General features: G+C 41.4%; 3 protein-coding genes across 6 annotated transcripts; 2 read left to right on the forward strand and 1 right to left on the reverse strand.

The window, feature by feature from the left end:
- Positions 1-85: 85 nt before the first annotated feature.
- fbxo18 (F-box DNA helicase 1) lies at positions 86-6,698 on the forward strand. Of its 2 annotated transcripts, XM_057323567.1 has the most exons (22): positions 88-260; positions 457-618; positions 705-907; positions 1,019-1,165; positions 1,361-1,491; positions 1,959-2,091; positions 2,164-2,354; positions 2,480-2,554; positions 2,633-2,718; positions 2,969-3,137; positions 3,284-3,497; positions 3,605-3,692; positions 3,804-3,890; positions 3,992-4,128; positions 4,219-4,315; positions 4,405-4,571; positions 4,754-4,829; positions 5,030-5,233; positions 5,332-5,457; positions 5,582-5,688; positions 5,835-5,969; positions 6,055-6,698. In XM_057323567.1, the coding sequence occupies exons 1-22, from the start codon at positions 242-244 to the stop codon at positions 6,220-6,222; spliced, it is 2,922 nt and encodes a 973-aa protein (XP_057179550.1). In that variant the 5' UTR covers positions 88-241; the 3' UTR covers positions 6,223-6,698. The 2 variants fall into 2 exon arrangements, with proteins under 2 accessions (XP_057179549.1, XP_057179550.1); XM_057323566.1 differs by having other exon boundaries at positions 86-260; positions 705-1,165.
- Positions 6,699-8,325: 1,627 nt separating this feature from the next.
- Positions 8,326-13,624, forward strand: glt8d2 (glycosyltransferase 8 domain containing 2). Of its 3 annotated transcripts, XM_057323571.1 has the most exons (10): positions 8,326-8,384; positions 9,284-9,319; positions 11,697-11,783; positions 11,897-12,083; positions 12,175-12,292; positions 12,410-12,497; positions 12,585-12,697; positions 12,785-12,951; positions 13,086-13,198; positions 13,355-13,624. In XM_057323571.1, the coding sequence occupies exons 2-10, from the start codon at positions 9,301-9,303 to the stop codon at positions 13,519-13,521; spliced, it is 1,059 nt and encodes a 352-aa protein (XP_057179554.1). In that variant the 5' UTR covers positions 8,326-8,384; positions 9,284-9,300; the 3' UTR covers positions 13,522-13,624. The 3 variants fall into 3 exon arrangements, with proteins under 3 accessions (XP_057179554.1, XP_057179552.1, XP_057179555.1); XM_057323569.1 differs by having other exon boundaries at positions 12,585-12,951; XM_057323572.1 differs by lacking the exon at positions 13,355-13,624 and having other exon boundaries at positions 12,585-12,973; positions 13,086-13,190.
- A 113-nt stretch (positions 13,625-13,737) lies between these two features.
- hsp90b1 (heat shock protein 90, beta (grp94), member 1) lies at positions 13,738-20,301 on the reverse strand. The gene is made up of 18 exons (XM_057323568.1): positions 20,151-20,301; positions 19,082-19,184; positions 18,610-18,751; positions 18,395-18,511; positions 17,779-18,110; positions 17,583-17,694; positions 17,374-17,499; positions 16,366-16,482; positions 16,140-16,277; positions 15,974-16,051; positions 15,827-15,892; positions 15,470-15,739; positions 15,130-15,375; positions 14,918-15,054; positions 14,553-14,631; positions 14,291-14,446; positions 14,097-14,198; positions 13,738-14,002 (listed from the first exon to the last, which is right to left on the reverse strand). Exons 1-18 carry the CDS (start codon positions 20,197-20,199, stop codon positions 13,976-13,978), a joined length of 2,397 nt encoding a protein of 798 aa, XP_057179551.1. The 5' UTR covers positions 20,200-20,301; the 3' UTR covers positions 13,738-13,975.
- Between the last annotated feature and the right edge of the window lie 34 nt (positions 20,302-20,335).

Raw genomic sequence — 20,335 nt, forward strand, 5'->3', positions numbered from 1 at the left:
GATACCAGTTTGGATGTTGTAGAAAGGATTAAGCTTTCGGACTGTTGCTGCCATCTGTTGGTCTACGAAGCACGAACTTGAAGATTTATATTTGGAGTTCTTAATTTTTTTTCGAAGTTTAAAAATGAAGACTTTTATTTTGAAACGAGACGCTGAACGGAAGAGAACACGGCGTGAGGTTGTGTTTACTCGGGTCTTTTTTTAAATCGGACCAGAAGAGTCGTCTCCTCGTCTCTACATCATGGAGTCGTCCAAGAGTGGTAAATCTCTACGAATTGTTCATGCCTTACTTACATTTTTCTTACTTATCTGTCTTGTGGCTGTAACGTTAGTGTTTCACTTTTTTAAATGAATGATCGCAAACTCTGTTTAGTGCTGCAGTCAAAACTCGTACTTTTACTCGGTCCTGTGTGTGAATGTTGAAATGTTTGAGCCGTGTGATGTATCTGGACACAGGACGGGTCAAACGCAGACATCTGGGGCCGTCCGAGTGTCAAGATCTGGCGCAGAGCAGCTCGGGGACCCACTCTCTCGCACAGCCATTCACTGCCAATGGCAGAAACGACGCTCCCAAATATGGACTTCAACCCAGGACACCCACCAAAAAAAGAAGACAAGGTGTTTTTTTGTATAGTTTGTTTTACATTTCTCCACAAAGGGCTCATGAACGCATGTTTTAATTGACTTTTAATGTGGCTCACAAGCTGCAGAAAGTGTGGGACAACAGAAGGGCATTACGGAGTTCTTCTCGGTTACTGGAGTCATCAGCAGCAGCCCCCAAAAAGACAACAAGACCCCCGTGAAAGAGGAACTCGCTGAACCTCTGGTCCCGACAGATGAAGATGTAACAGAGGACTTCATGGAAGGCATCACAGAAGACATGTTCGATGAAGACATGTTTGATGAGGTCTGTGTCAAAAATGAAAAGGAATTCTTGGTCTCTGTGAAAAAAGAAGTGGATGAAGAGTATCCTGTAGACAGTCTCCCTGACGCCCACTATGGGTTGCTCGGAGTGCAGGGCGGGGATGCGGTGCCCCAGGGTCACGTCCAGGACCTTCCCGATGAGATCCTTAGGACCTTGTTTGGTCACCTCCCCGCAGAAGATCTGTATCGACACGTCAGCCTGGTGTGCCAGCGCTGGAGAATCCTCGCCATGGACCCACAGGTGTGTTGTTGATGGTCTATAAACACTACAGGGAGATTATTGGGGTTATATACTTACCAGTAATAAACATGTGAAACAGTAATAATGAAGAGCATGTGTGTAGTTTGATTAGGTCTAGGTATATGGTTGGTTAGATATGTTTCAGTAAGTGATATATTTCAATGCATTTTGTAACATCTGTTGTTTCTTTCGTAGTTTCATCCTTGGAAGAAGTTGTACTACAGATACCGTAAACGGGAACCCGAGGCAGTGAAGGAAGTGAAGTCTATCCTGTATGATAATCACATTAACAAAAAGGATGACTTGTGTCTTCTCAACATGCTGAGGTGGGAATGCGTGTTCTTTGAGGAATACACTTTTCAGGGTCATTCACAACCCCCACTGTCGCACCACAAGGGAGTGAAAGGCGCTAGACATTAAGGGTGTGATGTTTGTGATACGGGAGTTAACTGTCATCCACTGATTGGTCAGTTTGAATGATTCTGGGTTTTCTTGGTCACATGGTCAAGGAAAGTAAAGCGTGACCTTATTGTTCCTTATTAAATGTCTTAATGTTACACATTTTTTTCTGGCTTTATATTGGGTGACATTACACATGCACGCCAGGACTAAATATTTACATGCATTACACTTGCACATCATTTAAATTCATTCTATAGTATTAGTAAAAAACAGATTATATGAACATTTATTTCTTGCTATTAATTAAATCTTGTTTTCATATTAATATAAATCACACGATTCTAGCGTTATGAGTTTATATCTAAATATATATATATATATATTTTTTAAGGTACATGTCACAATTCGAACACAGCAAGCGAGTGAATGTAAAGGACGTGTTGGAGTGTGTGAAAGCACATCGTTTCTATGCCCATGCCGAGGCCTGCATCAAACACAGACTGCCGGATGTGACGGACTCTGAGGTACGTGAATCTGTTTTCTGAACTTACGGTCTTAAAGCGGAATTTGTGATTCCTTATTTGACGTTATTCCAGGGTCCGAACCCTTGGTCTGCCATGGCCCTGATGTTGATACTGTCTGACGGAGTGAAAGACGTCCTGGATTTGGTAGCTCTGTTGCGGAGGTCTGGATGTCTTCTGACGGCAGGTGGAATCTCCGAGTATCTGTGGGCTGTGGCGACTTTGCTTCTGGCCATGAGAGAGAACAACATTAACATAAGCAACCGGTGAGACACAAGGACCTTTCATGCAATGTTGTAATGCATCAGATGCCATGATTCTCCAGCATCAGATGCCATGATGATAACAACACTGTTGGGATAAATCCTTTATCCATCTGCGTCTATTTTAGGTGGCATTACAACATCTTCTATGCGCTGCATTTACTGGAGAACGCGCCTCCTCCTTTGGGCCAGCAAAGCATCAGGTGGGTGGTCTACATTGCTAATTGAGAAGGGAAAGTATAAACGTAAACACTGACTTTATTTATTTATTTCTTCTTCAGAGCGCTTCATGTCACACATGAACAACAACAGATCCTCAATCACGATATCCAAAAAGACCATGTTGTTAAGATAATTGCTTTTGCAGGTAAGAGAAAAATATTCCTGATTCAATTTTATGTCAGTGCCGATGTATTTTATTCTGATTGTGTATTTGTAAGCTTTTGCATAGGATAGTTCTGTATTATTAGATTCTGTTATGGTCTAATAAAATAAATGACAATGCTATATGCGCCAACACATAACAATATTATAAATATTACGAAGGCATTTGCTAAGTGGATGAATAGAAGTATTTAAACATGCATATACTGTACATTACTATTATTATTTTGCAGGCACTGGAAAGACTACGACACTAGTGAAGTACGCTGAGCAGAGGCCACACTTGCGCTTTCTCTACCTCGCCTTCAACAGATCTGTGGCAGTGCAAGCGCAACAGTTGTTCCCACGCAATGTGGAATGCAGTACGGTCCATTCAATGGCCTTCAAAGCTGTGGGAGTGAGGTCAGTTTAAATCACTCAATATATGAAACATATAGACATAAATTACTATTACGAGTGGATAGCACTAAATACTTGCGTACTAAGGGTCCCTGAAAATACCATTCAGAGACAAATTGTCATTGGTCATTCTCATTTACTCTATGTAGATATAGGCAGAAACTATCCAGTAATTTGATACCGTTTGAGGTGGCGTGGGTCTTGCCGAAGGATCACGGAGGATTTGTCAATGCTAAAGTGGTGACGCAAACCGTGAGCGGTTACATGGCGTCCATAGACCGGCGCGTTGGCATGCAGCACGTTCCGTGGGAGTACAAAAACACGCGCGGCCATATGGTGCGCCCAGAGGAAGAACAGAGAAGGGTAAAGCCAAAGTACTTGCAGCTAGACTAGGAAAGGAAAGGAAAGCTTGTGGTTTTGCTAGTTGTTCATATGCTGACCATGGTCATTGTGTTTCTTTTTCACTGCAGATGTTTGCAGATATTGCACAGACATTATGGGACAAAATGGTGGAATTGCAGCACAGAAAAGAGCGAGCCTACAACATGACCCATGACGGTAAATGCTTGAAATGAAATTGAAATGATCAGACATGCCAATGCATCGAGGGTCATGTTCATACATACAACATGACGTCGATGTCAATGCTAATAGTTTGATCCACTGTAGGTTACCTCAAACTCTGGCAGCTGACCCGACCAGAGCTGGATGGTTATGATGTCATATTTATTGATGAAGCTCAGGACTGCACACCAGGTACAGAAAACACTCCCATCCATTCAATTCATTCAGCTTTGTTAGGTCGTAGGTCATTTAAAGTTCACTTCTGCACGTGTCGTGTTATTTGCATTTTTCAGTGGTCATGGACATCATGCTCTCCCAGAAGTGTGGAAAAGTCTTGGTTGGAGACCCTCATCAGCAGATTTACACCTTCAGAGGGGCGGTGAACGCCCTGCACAGTGTTTCTCACACACACATCTACTATCTCACGCAGGTACAAAAAAATCCAGCTGTTTAGATTGGTAGTTGCCTATAGACCATGAGAAAGGGTGGCACATTCCAACATCTCCACATTTTTCTTAAGAGTTTCAGGTTTGGCTCTGAGATCGCCTATGTTGGCGCTACAATATTGGAAAGCTGTAAAAAAGTGAAGCAGATATTGGTTGGTGGGAGTCAGGATGGTAAGTTTGTTGGAGCGTTTTGTTTTCGCAAATTTCCCATGCAAGACAGAGAGAGACGTAACCCTTTGTGTGCATGTCCGTGTTCTCAGGATATGTTAAAGGAGAGGACACACAAGCACTTGAGCTTCTGAAACAGGGACAGAAACTGTCACAAGAAGGCAGCGTGGCCATTCTGAGCCGCTGTAACGTGACTGTATTTAGTGAAGCTGTCCGACTCACGGATGCCAACCCCGACTGCAAGATTTACATTGTTGGAGTCAGTACATAAACACTAAACATTTACACCGTTTTTAAACCGGCCAATACCAGTGGATTTAGTGTTGATTTTCCTTGTGGGGCTCTGTGTAGCTCCACCCACAGTAAAATTTCTTTGGTCCAAAATTCTTTCTTTTAAGAAGTAATTTTAAAAGTAAAAAATGATTTTACCTCTTTATCTAGGGTGTTGAAAACTTTGGACTGGAGAAAATCATGGATATCTGGGTCCTGACGCAACCTGAGGACAAACGCAAAAGTGGTTAGTCATGTGTTTTTGAGGGCAATAATCTTCTTTTTAAAGTTCATAAAATATCACTCAGGATCATTTTTGTGAACCTCTGTTTTATGTCTGTTATGACTGGTTTTTTTTGTAAAGCTGTTGTTAAAGTGTGAACATTTTGAAGAACTTCTTAAACAGGCAGAGGTTTGTGATGTTTTGGGTTTGATTCTGTTCCTCAGAGAACCTGACAATCAAAGACTACTTCATCCGGACTTTCTGCCGTGAGAAGATGGGTGGATACGGAGGTTTGAGGGGATACGCCACAGCCTCAGAAGACCGTGAGCTCGAGGGCAAACTAGCTGTGGTGGAAAAATACCACAAACGCATTCCAGAACTGGTGCAACGGATCTACGGACGTGTCCAGAGAAATCCTCAGTGTGCAGGTACTTTTATGATGAATGCACAGCAGGGTTGCAGTAAAGTTCTCCTACATCCTACCATGCGAATGGCCCTCATCATTCAGAATGCGTTGCATTCACAGATTATCTTCTCGGTACGGTGCACAAGTCTAAAGGCCTGGAGTTCGACACTGTGGTTGTGACGGATGACTTCACGAAAGTTCCCTGTTCTCGACACAACCTGCAGAGAGTCGGCAGTTTCAGCACAGGTCTGTGCGTCTCGAAATAACACGTCCTTCAGTTCAGTTCACTGTTTTTAACGCAATAATACTTGTTTAATCACAAGATGGAAAGATGTTAGAAAAATGTCCAGAATTTTCTTTCTGCCTGTAGCAAGTGTCCCAGATGATGAGTGGAACCTGTTATACGTGGCTGTCACGCGAGCCAAAAGAGCTCTTTACATCACCAAGACCATCAGCAACATCCTCACATTTACTGGGGTGAGTTATTACTCGGTTTCTTCTCACTTGATTTTCTTCCAATTACTGTCATTTGTTCGATTGCCAATGAACTATCCAGAAATCACAATGTCAAGGTGGTTTTATTATCTGGAAGCATTAACTCTTCCACTTCCTGTGCGCTGCAGGAGTACTTCCTGAGGTCACAGTTGACCAGCACTCTGCTAAGTACAGACCCGTCTCCCATCTGCTCAATTTCCGACTGTGAAAACCACATCACAGCGGATTCAGCCCTCAGCATGTGTAAACTCCCCATCAGATATGTCAGTTACCTTTAGTTATTCATGGATTTGGTTTTTTCTTTAGGCTAGATCCTGTACAGTCCTATTTACCGTTTCTTTGTTTTAGATGGACGATATGGATGAGGGAGGTGTTCTTTGTTTGACCTGTGTGGACCAGCGTGTTGGACCCGTCGCCTTCCTTCTCGCTCCTCCTGAAGTGGTCAGATCCATGACCTATACTAACGAAAGCATCGATCTGCCCATCAACGTTGCCATGCTGTTAGCTCTGTTTTAAGAGCGTGTCCATGCAGACAAATGAGTAGCTTTGAGTTGTCCTTTCTATTTTAAGTGCCTTTCGCAAATAGTCTGAAACAAGTTTTCGTTTGCTCATGATTCAGATTCGGACTAGATTTGAATTAGATTTGTATTTAAGTATTTCTAAGTGCTTCTAAACATAGTTCTGCAGTCCATCTGAAGATCTGTTTCACATTGCGTTTGACTCTTATTTGGAGCACAGTAAACAGTGACATCACCATGTTAGTTGGGGAATAAGCATGTTAAAGTTTTCTTTTCCTGTCTAAAGTGGAGGCTATCCAAACCCTCTGAACCTTCAGTGTTTCAGCTGTTGTGAACAGCGCAATAGTTGAAGTGAAGAGAAACATTTAGAATTGTACAAAAAAAGTCATTTATGGAGAAATGCCCTTTATTTATATTCATTGTTGTGCGAGACATAAAAAACATTGCATTTACATAAAGATAGATGGCATGGTGTGATTAGTCAAAGTAGGTTTGCACTTTTACTCATATCGTGTATATTTCGATACTGTTGGTCTAATTTTGTTACAAGTCACAATTTTTAACTGTGGAAAATGTCTGGCATGTTCATTTGATCAAAATTGTTTTCCATGTCGAATAATTGTCCAAAACAAATATTTTTTCTGTTTATTCCCTATTTAACTATATGGTGATTTGTTTCGGAAGACATTTATCCAGAGCCATCCATCGTGTGAGAGTTTATAAGAATGTATATATACATATGTATGTCTGTACGTTACTAAATTTAAGATAGCTGTATCTGCGGGTCTGTTGCTGAAAAGTACAAAATAAATGCAAGACACCGTGTTTTTTTCCTTCTATAACCTCAAGCTGAGCATTTAAACTGGATTGTATTTTGTGGAATCATAGCTGCATAAAACACCACTGTGGGATATTAGATTTATCTCTAAATATTACATTTTTGTAGCTGTTGTTTTGGAGAAAGCCGACAAATTAACATAATCATACACATTTTTCTACAGTATTTAATACTTGTTTTGATATTCAGAATGTTTGATTGAATGTTTCTGAAATCTATATCATGAAACATTAACACTTTAAACGTTTGAAACAAAACATTATAATATTGTCAATATTGTTATTACATGTTATTAGGGCTGCAACTAACGATTATTTTGATAATCGATTAGTTGGGCGATTATTTTTTCGATTAATCGGATAAAATGTTTAATTAGATATTTTGCTTATAATGACTAAACCAGAGATGGGAAAAGTTTACACAACTGAACTCATTTGCCTTCTCCCAAAATGTTGTGGATGTCTCCCTAATTAACACACCAAGGCTGAGTTGATTCAGGTGTCATTTTATAAGCAGCCAACAATAGTCTCTCCCAAACGTGGGAGGGATGGGGCGGTTGGCCAAAGAAATATATTTTTGTATCATTTAAAGTGAGATATTTGTCATTCAAATGTAGTGAAGTACAGTAAAGTATCCAGAAAAAATAATACGTAAGTATAGTACAAAAAGTGTACTTCCTTACTTCCCACCTCTGATATAAATAAACCCCCAAATCAGGGTATTTCACCTATTATGTACTTTGCAAAGTGCAAACGCCACAAATTGGGTTTTACAAATATAATCTTTAATTTAGTAATTTAAAACTCCCCTTTAAACATTAAAAGCTGCACAGAGAGACGCATGCACGGAGAGACACGTTAAAAATCCGCACCTCGAGCTGCACGGGGAGATGCACGCGACTTTAAAACTGCGCACCTCGCGCTGCACGGAGAGATGCGCGCGACTTTAAAACTGCGCACCTCGCGCTGCACGGAGAGATGCGCGCGACTTTAAAACTGCGCACCTCGCGCTGCACGGAGAGACGCGCGCACGGAGAGACAAGTTTGACTTTAAAACTGCGCATCTTGTGCTGCACGGAGAGACGCATGCACGGAGAGACACGTTAAAACTGCGCACCTCGCGCTGCACGGAGAGACAAGTTTGACTTTAAAACTGCGCATCTTGTGCTGCACGGAGAGACGCATGCACGCGCCTGGAGACGGGACGTTTCATGACCACGCCCACAATATCGGACGCGTGCTGGTCACACCCACTCGCTCGAGTTGTTCAGATGAATGGATATTAACGCGAGACTGATGTGAATTGAAGTGGAAATCATACAGGTAAGTGATTAACATCTCAAACTCAATTCCGTCGAAGTTGTGTTTTTCGTCGAAGTGCTCGTATTTTGTCCATTACTGTGCAACATTGAGCTTTGCTTACACAATAACGTCACATACCCTGTCTTTTGTGGTAAACGTCTTTTTTAATCATATATTTACTAAACTTAAAGTGTAGTAACCATGTTTTAGTATATTTTTTACCATTTGTATTACCACAGTTTTACTACATATTTCATGGTTGAACTGATGCTTTAGTGACACAATGGCAAATTACTACAACTACCATAGATCACTGTAGTAAAACAATGGTTCATTTTAACAAGGTCTCTGTTAAGCAGTGTTAAATGTTATTAATACAAATGTACACTGTTACTATTAATAATAAATATGCCGTGTAAGGCGGCATAACATATTCAATTCCAGTCTATGCATCTAAGATTTTCCTATTTAGATTACTGCTCTGAATTATTTTATAAATTCAGTTGTTGAAAAAATGCCTCATCATTGTAGACGCAACCCAAGAGTTAAGTTTTACTGGAGAATGTGCTATTAAGTGGGAGAGAAAAGATAACCGGAATGAAACGGATAACTCTGAGTTTAAGGCTTAAGAAAGAATGCCATCAGGAAGGAAAGACTGGAAGATTCCCAGTAAGCAATAACACATGTGCACAGACTCAAGAGACCCACAAACCTTTCCAAATGAGTCTTGGGCACGACCATATAACCATCATGACTAAACTAGTTAAGTTTACATAATGCTGTCAAAGCATGATGTTTTAAAGCAATAACACAACACAACACATGCTAACACATTGTCACCCAAATGAACAAAGCAAGCATATAAAATAGAAAGTGATATAATAGCACAACTAAGATTCATCTCACTTTTGTTTTTATAGATGCTTAAGAATGAAACATGGCTCTGCTAAGGAAAAGTAAGTGACAAAATACAATATTTATTTGCCCCATCCTCCTTTGCAGGGGTACATTTATCACTATTTCATCACTATAGAAAAACATGTAAACTTCATTATCAGTGAACGAATTTGTCATGTTTGATTATGCGATATAGGATTATTTCTACAGTTCTGTCCTGCTAAAACTGGGATGTCCCAAGTGTGTGTGTGTGTGTGTGTGTGTGTGTGTGTGTGTGTGTGTGTGTGTGTGTTTCTGGCTGTCCAAGAGTCAATGAGGTAACCAGGCAGATCGGGGACTCATAAAAGACATGTAACAAGAGTTTAGTTTGTACTGAATTTGTACTTTTAGTCCTCACGCCGCACCTAACTTTAATAACAACAGATGGTGTGTCATGATAATAGAACTCAGAAACAAACTGTTTAGGATGAAGTTTCTATGCTATGTAAAAAGTTTGTTTTTGTTATTTTAAAAAAAAGAGTACATAACTAGGGATTTTTAAAGTCCTACTTTGGTTTATGGAGTGACCAACAACAAGTTTATGTACATAGAAAGTGTAAAAACACCATGATTTCGTAATAACAGGCAGTTATTCTTACCTTACTTCTTGACTGACTCTGAAATGATTCGTTCGGCGATTCATCCGTCTAATCCTCTCCTTTCCGCCAGCCTAGTCTGATGTGATTGGTCAGATGAGCTACAAGCTGGTCTCGTTTCGTAAGGCTGCGTCCTTGTGTCCTCCAGAGGTCTCGTCCTCTGAAGGATGCGGTATACGGAGGATTCTCAATTTAGAATGAAACGAGACGTCCTTCGTACGACATAAGCTGTGTCCCAATTCAGGGGCTGCAACCTTTAAGGTCGCGGACTTAAAAACGAGGACTTGGTTTTCAAAGCACGTGCCTCAAAAGTCCAAGAAGCGAACTGAAATGAGACGGTCCAGCCTCGCGGAGGATTTCCTAATTGCGTGATTTGCGTCACCTGCTGCTCCTGTTGCGTGATGCCAGCAGGACACAGCAGAGACGTTTCTGACTTTTTTAAACAAATACGGAGCCACAAAAATTATATTTTATTTTCGAGAATATGTAGATTAAAACAGCCCAACAGTATATTAAATTAACCAACCTTATAAATTCAAAAAAAACACAGTAATGCACCAATAATTTTTGATAGATTATTAAAAAATTTCAAGCCGTTACAGGCGCGCAATGAATCTCGGGATAGCCAAAGCTGTTAATGATATATTTGTTGTATCCTTAAAAACCTGCGGAAATAAGGTCGCATGTTGGGGCTGCTTTTGAAGCAACCTTTGAATCGGGACATCCTTACCAGCCTTCAGTCGCCCTGCTGTGACGCAATTGGTCTTAAAATGCAGGAAACAGGAAGTACCGCGTTGCTATGACAACACGTTGCACTCGCACACCTGTCAAATGAATGGAAATGATTTCTACATCATTTAAGAGGTAAAAAGTTGGTTACTTTCTACCTTAAACATTGCCAAAAGAGTTAAAACAAACAAAAAAATGCCTTACTGTTTTAAAACAGTAAGGTTTTTTTGTTTGTTTTAACTCTTTTGGCAATGTTTAAGGTAGAAAGTAACCAACTTTTTAAGTACCCTAATGATGCACTTTTTCAACCTAAAATATGAAGTATGGAACTGTAGACACTTCACGCACTCAACGGTCGCAGTTTCGCTTAGGTAGCGGGGCTATCAGACGCTGCTCGAGCACAACTCTCCTGCAGAGGTATAAAGCTTCAATCTGACGATGACTAAAGTAGTGCTGGGCAAAACACATGAAAACTACATTAATTGTACAATGTTCAAGTTGGTTTTTATTCACACGTATTGTGCCGAGCGATTGACGTCATTTGCGCTCGTCTGGGAAACCGATATACTTTCGGTTAGTATAAAACCGTTTAGTATTCCATTTGGGACGACACTACCCTTCTAAACTTCATACACTACATGGTTGAGTGCATAGTGTGTCATTTGGGACACAGCTACAGTGTTTGGGGGAGAAGTGAAGTTTTCGCGGGCAGTCCTAGCAAAATGTAGGCGGGGACTACATGAAGCGACGTAAATCTGCGGCGGTTCGCGAATCGGACTAGTGACGACTCGTTTGCGTGATTCAGAGTCGACTCCCTTTTTTCCAAGACAATAACTTTGTTATTCATTCACCTTCGGCTTTACAACTTGGCAGACTGCTTACATTCAAACACGCCAACATTACACACTGCATGAAATGTAATTTTCATGATGTCATGTTATGTACTCTTCGGATTTTCTTTTAATTCTACAATTTTTGTATGGTAGTGACCTCTGCTGGCCATAATACATTACAGCACTCTAAAATTGCTGAAATGTAGTGAAAACTTGTTCTCTCTTTTTGTGTGTTCCAGTCAACCGTGGGCTCTTCATTCTGTTAATCCTGGTGGCACTTTATGTTCTGTTAAACAAGACAAGATCACAGATGGCCAAGTTTTCAGGTAGGTTACACACATGGTGCAAATATCCCGGTGTTAAAGGTAGCATTCTGTCAGAAAAATGTGGTTTGTTTGTTTGTCGATATGATCTTGTTTTTACTTTTTTGATTATACAGAGCTGAAGAAAGATGAGATTGAAGCAGGTGTTGAAGATAAGCCGGACAGAGATGTCCCTGTGCTGATCTGTGCATCAGAGGAGCGCATCGGCGCTTCCATGGCAACCATCAACAGCGTCTTCAGCAACACTCAGGCTAACGTTTTTTTCTACATAGTTACTCTGCGAGATGCCATCAGAAACATAAGGTCAGGGGTCGGCGACCGAAAGGTTTTGCAGTACAACCGACTTTACATGAAACATCACATGGCACCCCCACATTTGTTTTGTTGACTACAGGGAATACATTGATAATACCAAACTAAGAAAAATCAAGTACAGGATCCTGGAGTTTAACCCGATGGTGTTGAAAGGGAAAGTGAATCCGGACTCATCCAGACCAGAACTGCTGCACCCTGTGAGTTCTGCCGAGCGAGGTCTCCGGATCATTCATTGCACTTATTTATGAAAATGAATACGAAAATAGCCATTTAAACTCAGCTCTAGTGAGATGCTGGTTTCTCTCATGTTACAGCTGAACTTTGTGAGGTTCTACCTGCCGCTTCTTGACATTGAAAATCACGAGCGCATTGTTTACCTGGATGATGATGTCATAGTGCAAGGTGAGACTGATCATCAAATGAATTGTGTATTATTCTAAATAATCTATATTGCAACTACAGTTATACATCACATGCATGAAACCGCAGGAGATATACAGGAACTGTACCACATCAAACTAAAAGCCGGGCACGCAGCAGCATTCGCATCAGACTGCGACCTGCCCCAAACTCACGAGATGGTGCGCAGCGTGGGGATGCAGGTGTATATTTTTGTGTGCGTGTTATATATTTATGCATGCATATCACATGGAGTCTCAATGTATCCATCTTTTGAACGGCTCCAACAGACAACCTACATGGGCTTCCTGGATTACCGCAAAGAGGCAGTCAGAGAGCTGGGCATCAACCCCAGCGAGTGCACATTTAACCCTGGGGTTTTTGTGGCAGATGTTGCAGAATGGAAAAAGCAAGAAATAACTAAACAGTTAGAGATCTGGATGACTAGGAACTTCAGGTGACTCCAGCTAACCGCCCCTGTATGTTTATCCATCTATAGCACTTATCCGTGTCGGGGTTGAGGGGAGTGCTGAAGTCTCGGTCTGAGGCAGGCAGTGTTCATATAGAACTTGTTTTTTCCACTGTATGTAGGGAAAAGCTGTACAGCAGTGCTGTGGCAGGGGGCGTGGCCAGCCCTGCGATGCTCATCGTCTTTCATAATAGATACACAACCATTGATCCACTGTGGCATGTCAGACACTTGGGTAATGCATATCTTCTGACTCGCTTTCTTTTCATCCCTATTATGTATGCTATGCGGTTTGATTTCCTAGAGAGCACGTTTCCAGAAATCATGGTCAAAGCAATCATTTAGAATAGGAACCTTTTAATGTTATCTTCTTGTGCTTTACTTTACAAAGGCTGGAGTCCTGATGCTCAGTATCCAGAGTCTGTTCTCCAAGAGGCACAACTACTGCACTGGAACGGCAATTTCAAACCATGGGAGTACCCATGTGTCCATTTGGAGCGTTGGGAGAAATGGTTTATTCCAGACCCCACAGGAAGGTTCTCCCCGATACGACCATAACAGACTGAATGATCCTTAAATTTAATCTTAAAGGAACTTTCATTTTTTATGGTGCTTGATGGAAATGTTGGACAATGTTTTCAGTTTTGCAGCAATGAAATCCTACAGATTATAATAAAATAGCATACGATAGTGTCTTGTCATGTGCACTGAAATCAAATAAGAATCATTCGTGAAAGCAGCTAATCAAACAACAGAAAACAAATACTCACAAGGTCCCTTTCCGGAAACATTTAATGGTTCTGTGGACAGGAGTCAGCACTCCACAACTGGGTCAGTTAAATATTAACAAATTTACAATCATGGAGGAATGTAAAAAAAAAACCAAACAAAAGCAGCGCCTTAAAAAAAACCCAGCCCCCATTCCCCCAACCCACCCATACAGAGAGAACCAGAATGTTGTCATCTTCACTCTGCATCAGTCCAAAGCCCCGTCCCCTCCCATCAAACAGCTTTACAACTCGTCTTTGCCCGTTGAATCCTGAAAAAAAAATAAATAGGCAGGTTACAACCAAACCACATGAAATTATTATCGACAATTTCTATTGTGAGACCCGTCTGGAAGGCACACTCACAGATTCTTCCTCTGCATCATCATCTGCCTGGACCTCCTCTTCATCCTCAGCCTCTGCATCTTCAGCTGGTTCCTCAGCTTCCTCCTCTAGTTCTTCCTCAACCTGCACACAAGCAGAAAAAGACATTAAGCAACACTTCACGTAAACACTTCAGCTAGCGCTGCAAACGCTCCTTCGAGTCTTGGAGGCCATACCTGTTCGCTGAGGTCTACGTTCATGCTGAGCCGGAGCATACGCTCTATTATGTCTCCGTAGGCTTTGGTGTCTGTGAGCTGGTAACCGGAACGCATCGTGGAGGTCTCGAAGAGCACAACGGCCAAATCTGAAGTTGTCTGGTCTTCAGCATCAGTCTACAAGCAGAGCAAAAACATCTTCGATCATCTGAACTGCAGATTTTGAGGGCAATATCAAACTGAATCAGAATATAAAAGTAAAGCAGAATGATGTCAGACTTACGTTGACTCTCTTTAACATTTCTTTAATGAGAGGATGTTTGGGGTTGATTTCTAACGTCTTCTTTTGACTTGCATAATAACTAAAAGGGCGGAAAGTGGAAGTTTAATGGTCAGAGAGTTAAGTTGCACTGCATACGTACATCTCACTTTTTTTCTTTTCGCTTGTATACATACTAGCACTGTTTGTACGCAGCCCAGCTGCAAATGCTTTGGCAATACGAATGTACATTCTGTCATGCCAATAAAGCAGTTGGTGGTGAACTGAATTACTTGAAGTAATAGCTATTATAAATGTAGCTTTATGATAAAGTTTGTATGTGAACCGATTTGAATTACGAGTGTCTTTGACCCATGCAGAAAACGTACTTTGTGGAAATGTCTTTCCCTGTTTGGTAAGCCTGGGCCTTCATGATTCGTTCCATGTTGCCTGACCATCCGTACTGACTGGCGACCAGAGCACAGGGAGAGTTGGTCAGCCTCTGAGACAAAACAGCTTTTTCAATCTGAAAAAAGAAAACCAATTTCAACTTGTGCCATGTGCAAATGCAACATTTTACAGTATGCAAAACGAGTCATACTTTGTCCTTCAGGGCACGGTCTTTCATCCATGTGGTGAGGGGTTCAAACTCTTTCTCCAGGGCTTCCCTCTTCTCTTTGACCTTCTCGCTCTCGTCGAACTTCACTCCTTCCTTCGCCACGTTCTGGAAACGCTTGCCTTCGAACTCAGGGAGGGCCTGGATGCAGTACTCGTCCACAGGCTCGGTTAGATAGACGACCTCATGTCCTTTCTTCAGAAGTTTCTCGACGAACGGAGAAGACTCGGCCTAAATTGAAAGCAACAACAAGTTAGAGACCATCTGAACTATAGGTGTAGTAGAGTTCAACTTCTTAACGTGTCAACTTAAATCACACGGTTACCTCCTTCCTGCTGGTTCCAGCCATGAAGTAGATCTTGTCCTGTTTCTCCTTCATTCTCTCCACATACTGCTCCAGGCTGGACAGAACGGTCTCGCTGTGGGAGGTCTGGAAGCGGAGCAGCTTGGCCAGGCGGGTTCGGTTGGAGTGATCCTCAATAACTCCCAGCTTGATGTTGGTGCCGAACTCCTTCCAGAATTTATCGTTGTACTGCTCCTCTGCGATCTTCTTGATCATGTCCAAGGTCTTGCGCACCAGCTTCTTACGAATAACCTACAAAAGAACACTGGTCAGTATAAAATCCTTCACCAGTTTTATATCCTATCAATAATCATTAGCAAGCAAAATTGTGAGCTTTACCTTGAGCAGTTTGTGTTGCTGTAGAGTCTCTCTGGACACGTTCAGAGGCAGATCATCAGAGTCCACCTGAGAAACAAGATCAGACGCTCAGTTCACTACACAGTTTGTATCCAAACGGTAGCTGAAGAGGCAGATTGTAGAACTTACAACGCCTCTGACGAAGTTGAGGTACTTGGGCATCATGTCATGGAAGTCATCTGTGATGAAGACTCTTCGAACGAAGAGCTGAGAGAGAGAGAGAGAGAGAGAAAAAAAAAAGTTTGGCTCATGACTCAATCTAGAATTTATGCTTCTTAAGCTCATCAAAACTTACCTTGATGAAGTCGTTCTTCTTTGTACCATATTCGTCGAAAAGGCCTCGTGGTGCAGATGCAGGAACAAAGAGGATGGACTTGAAGGTGACCTCGCCTTCAGCGGTGAAGTGGATGTGTGACATGGGCTCATCCGTGTCCTGAAATAAAACCAGATTTCACTTCAACGGATCCTCCAAGGACCCCAGGAGATGATTGAGGTTGAGTTTACAGCACATGTTGACTCACCCTGGAGAAGGTCTTGTAGAAGGCTTTGTATTCATCTTCCTCAACTTCCTTGGCATGCCTCTGCCAGATGGGCTTGATGTCATTCATCAGCTCCCAATCCCAAACGGTCTTCTCCACCTGCCGAGAACAGAATCGTTCAAAAAATGTTGATACTAGGGATGTAACGATTAGAGGTTTAATGGTTTACCGTGATAACGTCCAACGATTAGTATTACCGCATCATATTCTAATTACCATTAAACCGTACCAGTGTTGCGGCTTGAATAACCCAGTCCAGCATTAAACAAAGTTATCAAGAGTATAATGTAGATGCAACATGAAACACGGGTTTTGTTCATTCATGTCAGGAGAGTTAATCAGGAGTCAGGAATATTGACACTCGGAACAAAATAATGCGAGACATACCCATTTATTCACATCTGCTCCTGTGAGTTTGTGATGACAGTGTAATTTGGACTGTAATCTAAAAATGTGCACATTTGTGGAAATTTAGATATACTGTCACTCATTGACTTCATATTTCTTTATACAGACCCATCATTTCTATTCATTTTTCATGAAATGATATGAGTTTGTTTCTTCTGCTATGAGAGCAGATGTCATGCCGCTTTCTCCTGGGTCCTAAAGTACACCCGGTTTCTCACAACACACGCAGACAGATGATTTGCTGAATTGTGTTTATATGAAAATCTGATTTACTCAAGGTTGTGTTTAACCTGAACTAGGAAACTTTTACCTCATGCCCCCAATGTGCCGCAACTAATATTAATGTCATTTATTTTATGTAAATCGAACCAAAGTACATCTACAGGTAAAAATCAATAGTATCGCGGTTTTATTGGCATGTTCTGGAAAGGTAAAAAATACTGATGCAAACCAAATTTAATATTGAGAACCGTGATTATGTTGTTCACTATAACCGTGATCTGAAATGTTCACACAGTTACATCTCTAGTTGATACTGAGGTTTATTCGCATGTGGTTACAATTCTGGTCGGTTTATTTTACCTTCTTGGTCTTTGGTTTGTCCTTGTCTTCCTCTTCTTCCTCAACCTCAGCTTCATCTTCGGTGGCATCTTCCTTCTCCGCCTCAGCCGCCTCCTCCTCCTCTATGGGCTCCTCGACAGTCTCAGTCTGGGATAAGGCAGAACAAATCAAGTCAACTTTAAGTCAACTTTTTTCATTTGGAATCCTGACACCCAGGAGGACACACTGACCTTGCTGGTCCATACATAAATGGGGAAGTTGATGAACTGAGAATACTTCTTCACTAGGTTCTTAATGGTCTCCAGCTCAAGATAGTCTGAAGCTTCCTCTTTCATCACCAACCTGATAAAACAAAACTTTAGTACGTGCAACATGTCTTAACGTGCAAGAGCTCATGTGACGTTCTTCACAGTAGCCACCCCTTACGTAATAGTGGTGCCTCTGCCCAGGGTGTCTCCACGGGGATCCTCGATGACGGAGAACTCATTGGAATCAGACTCCCAGATGTGCTGAGTGCCGTTGTTGTGCTTGGATGTGACAATGACTTTATCAGCTACAAGGAAGGCGGAATAGAAGCCCACACCAAACTGGCCAATGAGCTCAGAGGTGGACTGACTATCATCCTGCACTTCGGTCATCTTGTTGAGGAACTCGCTGGTTCCAGACTTGGCGATGGTACCGAGGTTCTTCACCAGTTCCTCTTTGGTCATGCCAATTCCAGTGTCAGTGATGTGAAGCATGTTCTTCTCTTTGTCAGACTGGGAAATTAATGGACAAGTATTATTGAAAACAAACCGCTCTAAACAAAAGTACACGTAAAGCTCTAAGACTAGCTTTTAAGATATGGAAACGACAGAAAGGAAAAGCTCCAGAGTGGACTTCACAGACGTTTGACTTTGTTTTGCAATGCAAATGTAAAAAGTTGTTTTCAGAGGCCTCCAGTGGAAAGTTTCAGTACTGATCGTTCAGTGGTGAGGCACATATGAGGCTAACCCCCCCCCAAAAATGGGGATGAAGTTTTAACAGCTAACGTTGTACACACCTTGATTTTAATAATTAGCTCTTCATTTCCAGCAAGGGCGTCTTCATTGGTCAGGGACAGCAAGCGGATCTTATCCAAGGCATCGGAAGCATTAGAGATCAACTCTCGAAGGAAGATCTAGAATATGGAGAAAAACATGAACGGCCCACATAGCCCAGTCAACTACGCAAGGACTTAGTCCAGATTATGGGTAAAAAAGCCGACCACCAATTTACCTCCTTGTTCTTATACAGAGAATTGATGATCAATTTCATCATCCTGTTCACTTCCGCCTGGAACACATGCTTTTCTGCCTTCTCTCGAATTTCTTTAATTTGTGAAGCGTTTAGTCCATCTAGCTGGATGGCCTCTTCCTCCCTGTTTGCGAAGAGATGGAATCATGGGAGAGTTTTAGGGTTGTTTGTAACGTGTTTGTTCCTCAGTGGACTCATTATGGTTTACCCTTGAGTGGAACAAGTCTCATGAAAGCATCAACCAGATGTCTACGTCCCCCATTGGGAAACATGCAATGAGCTTAAATTGAATCCATTTAAATGTGTCTTAATAATAGACAAACAGATGTGTTTTGACAAGCCAAGAATTGCAGCTTAAATTAGATTGAATGGTTTATTTTGCCACAGTGATCCACAAATCGATGTTTAAAATGAATACAGTCAGGTGTGGTTTCAAACTCCAATGCCAACAGACCTCTGAACAGCCTCGTCGTCTGTGCGGGATCCATCACGGCTCTTTCCTAGGTCCTCTTCCACTGTGCCTTCAATGTCAACATCATCATCAGCTTTCACAGAGGCTGCAATTTATGCAAAATATCAAACATTAACATCTACACCAAAATCATGTCTGTAGCACGAGTGGCAGGGTATACCAAATGACTCCTTCATGAGATGCAGCTCTCAATGGTATGTTTTTAGGTAATTCCAAAGCATGAAGACCATACTGTGCTTGCTTAGCAAGCCGGTTAAATGTATTATGAAGGAATAAACATAGCGTATGTATGCATTTTTACTTAAAATCTGACTGAAGTTACCCAGGTGAATTTTTGCCTCATCACCTGAAATGAGCAAAATCTTGATTTGTGAATTTTTTTATATTTCTCCCCCGAAGACTGTCAGTTGGGCCATAGACTCCAAAAGCCATAACAAAACATCACGTTTTTTCTTAAATGGTTACATGTGTCGAATCTGTTATACGTTTTTATTTAAGTGAAAATAAGTTTACTAAATAATGTACATTTGATCGAACGGTTCATTTCCTCTTTAAAGACCGTGAAATGACAGTTTAACCACGCTAGTTCAATTCTTACCAAGATTTAGATTCGCGTTTTTAAAATATGCTAAAGCGAGAGAGACAGACAGCTAACGTTACTCGTGAAGTTGCAGCAGTTTTGTGATTTAGAATGAGAAATTGCATCTCGTGATCTTTAATTTTAGAATATTTTTTATTCTAAGCATAAAATATCATATAAAATACGAATACCACGACACAAAACCCAGCTCAATCTTTAAGAAACTTCCAGAAGCACATGCAAGTCAGATTCATTGTCCATCTTTTATTTCCTGTTGAAAACCATTGCATGATAATCACATACGAGGTATGTAATGAAAAAATACATATGCATTTACAAATCAGAATATAACACCAACGTCAAAATAACATTTCGGCAGCATTATTGTAAACACCGAATCTTTGTCAAGTTCAAACTGACAATCAAACTGCATAATCCGCATAACGGCGCAATTTATGGCCAAATACTTACTGAATGCAAGAAGTGCACAGATGAGACCGATGATCCACAGTCGCCTCATTGCTTTTGAGACAAAAATGGCTTAAGAACGAGCCGAAATTGGAGATTCACGCCTTGAACTTGATACAACGTTGCCCACGCCTCAATGAACTTGCAGTGCGTGGACGGAGAAGAAGTCGGCTTTATGAACTCCTTCG

This window comes from Triplophysa rosa, linkage group LG24 (assembly GCF_024868665.1).
Source record: "Triplophysa rosa linkage group LG24, Trosa_1v2, whole genome shotgun sequence".
Classification (NCBI taxonomy): domain Eukaryota; kingdom Metazoa; phylum Chordata; class Actinopteri; order Cypriniformes; family Nemacheilidae; genus Triplophysa; species Triplophysa rosa.

Excerpts from the sequence above, each read along its gene's own strand:
- glt8d2 (XM_057323569.1), top strand. Across the intron at positions 11,784-11,896 it reads ACAGATGGCCAAGTTTTCAG|AGCTGAAGAAAGATGAGATT; the intron begins GTAGGTTACACA and ends TTGATTATACAG. Across the intron at positions 12,293-12,409 it reads GACCAGAACTGCTGCACCCT|CTGAACTTTGTGAGGTTCTA; the intron begins GTGAGTTCTGCC and ends CTCATGTTACAG.
- fbxo18 (XM_057323566.1), top strand. Across the intron at positions 619-704 it reads CACCAAAAAAAGAAGACAAG|CTGCAGAAAGTGTGGGACAA; the intron begins GTGTTTTTTTGT and ends GTGGCTCACAAG. Across the intron at positions 5,234-5,331 it reads GAGAAATCCTCAGTGTGCAG|ATTATCTTCTCGGTACGGTG; the intron begins GTACTTTTATGA and ends TTGCATTCACAG.
- hsp90b1 (XM_057323568.1), bottom strand. The coding sequence starts at position 20,199 with ATGAGGCGACTGTGGATCATCGGTCTCATCTGTGCACTTCTTGCATTC. Across the intron at positions 19,185-20,150 it reads CTGTGCACTTCTTGCATTCA|CCTCTGTGAAAGCTGATGAT; the intron begins GTAAGTATTTGG and ends CATAAATTGCAG. Across the intron at positions 16,052-16,139 it reads AGAAGAACGACTTCATCAAG|CTCTTCGTTCGAAGAGTCTT; the intron begins GTAAGTTTTGAT and ends TCTCTCTCTCAG.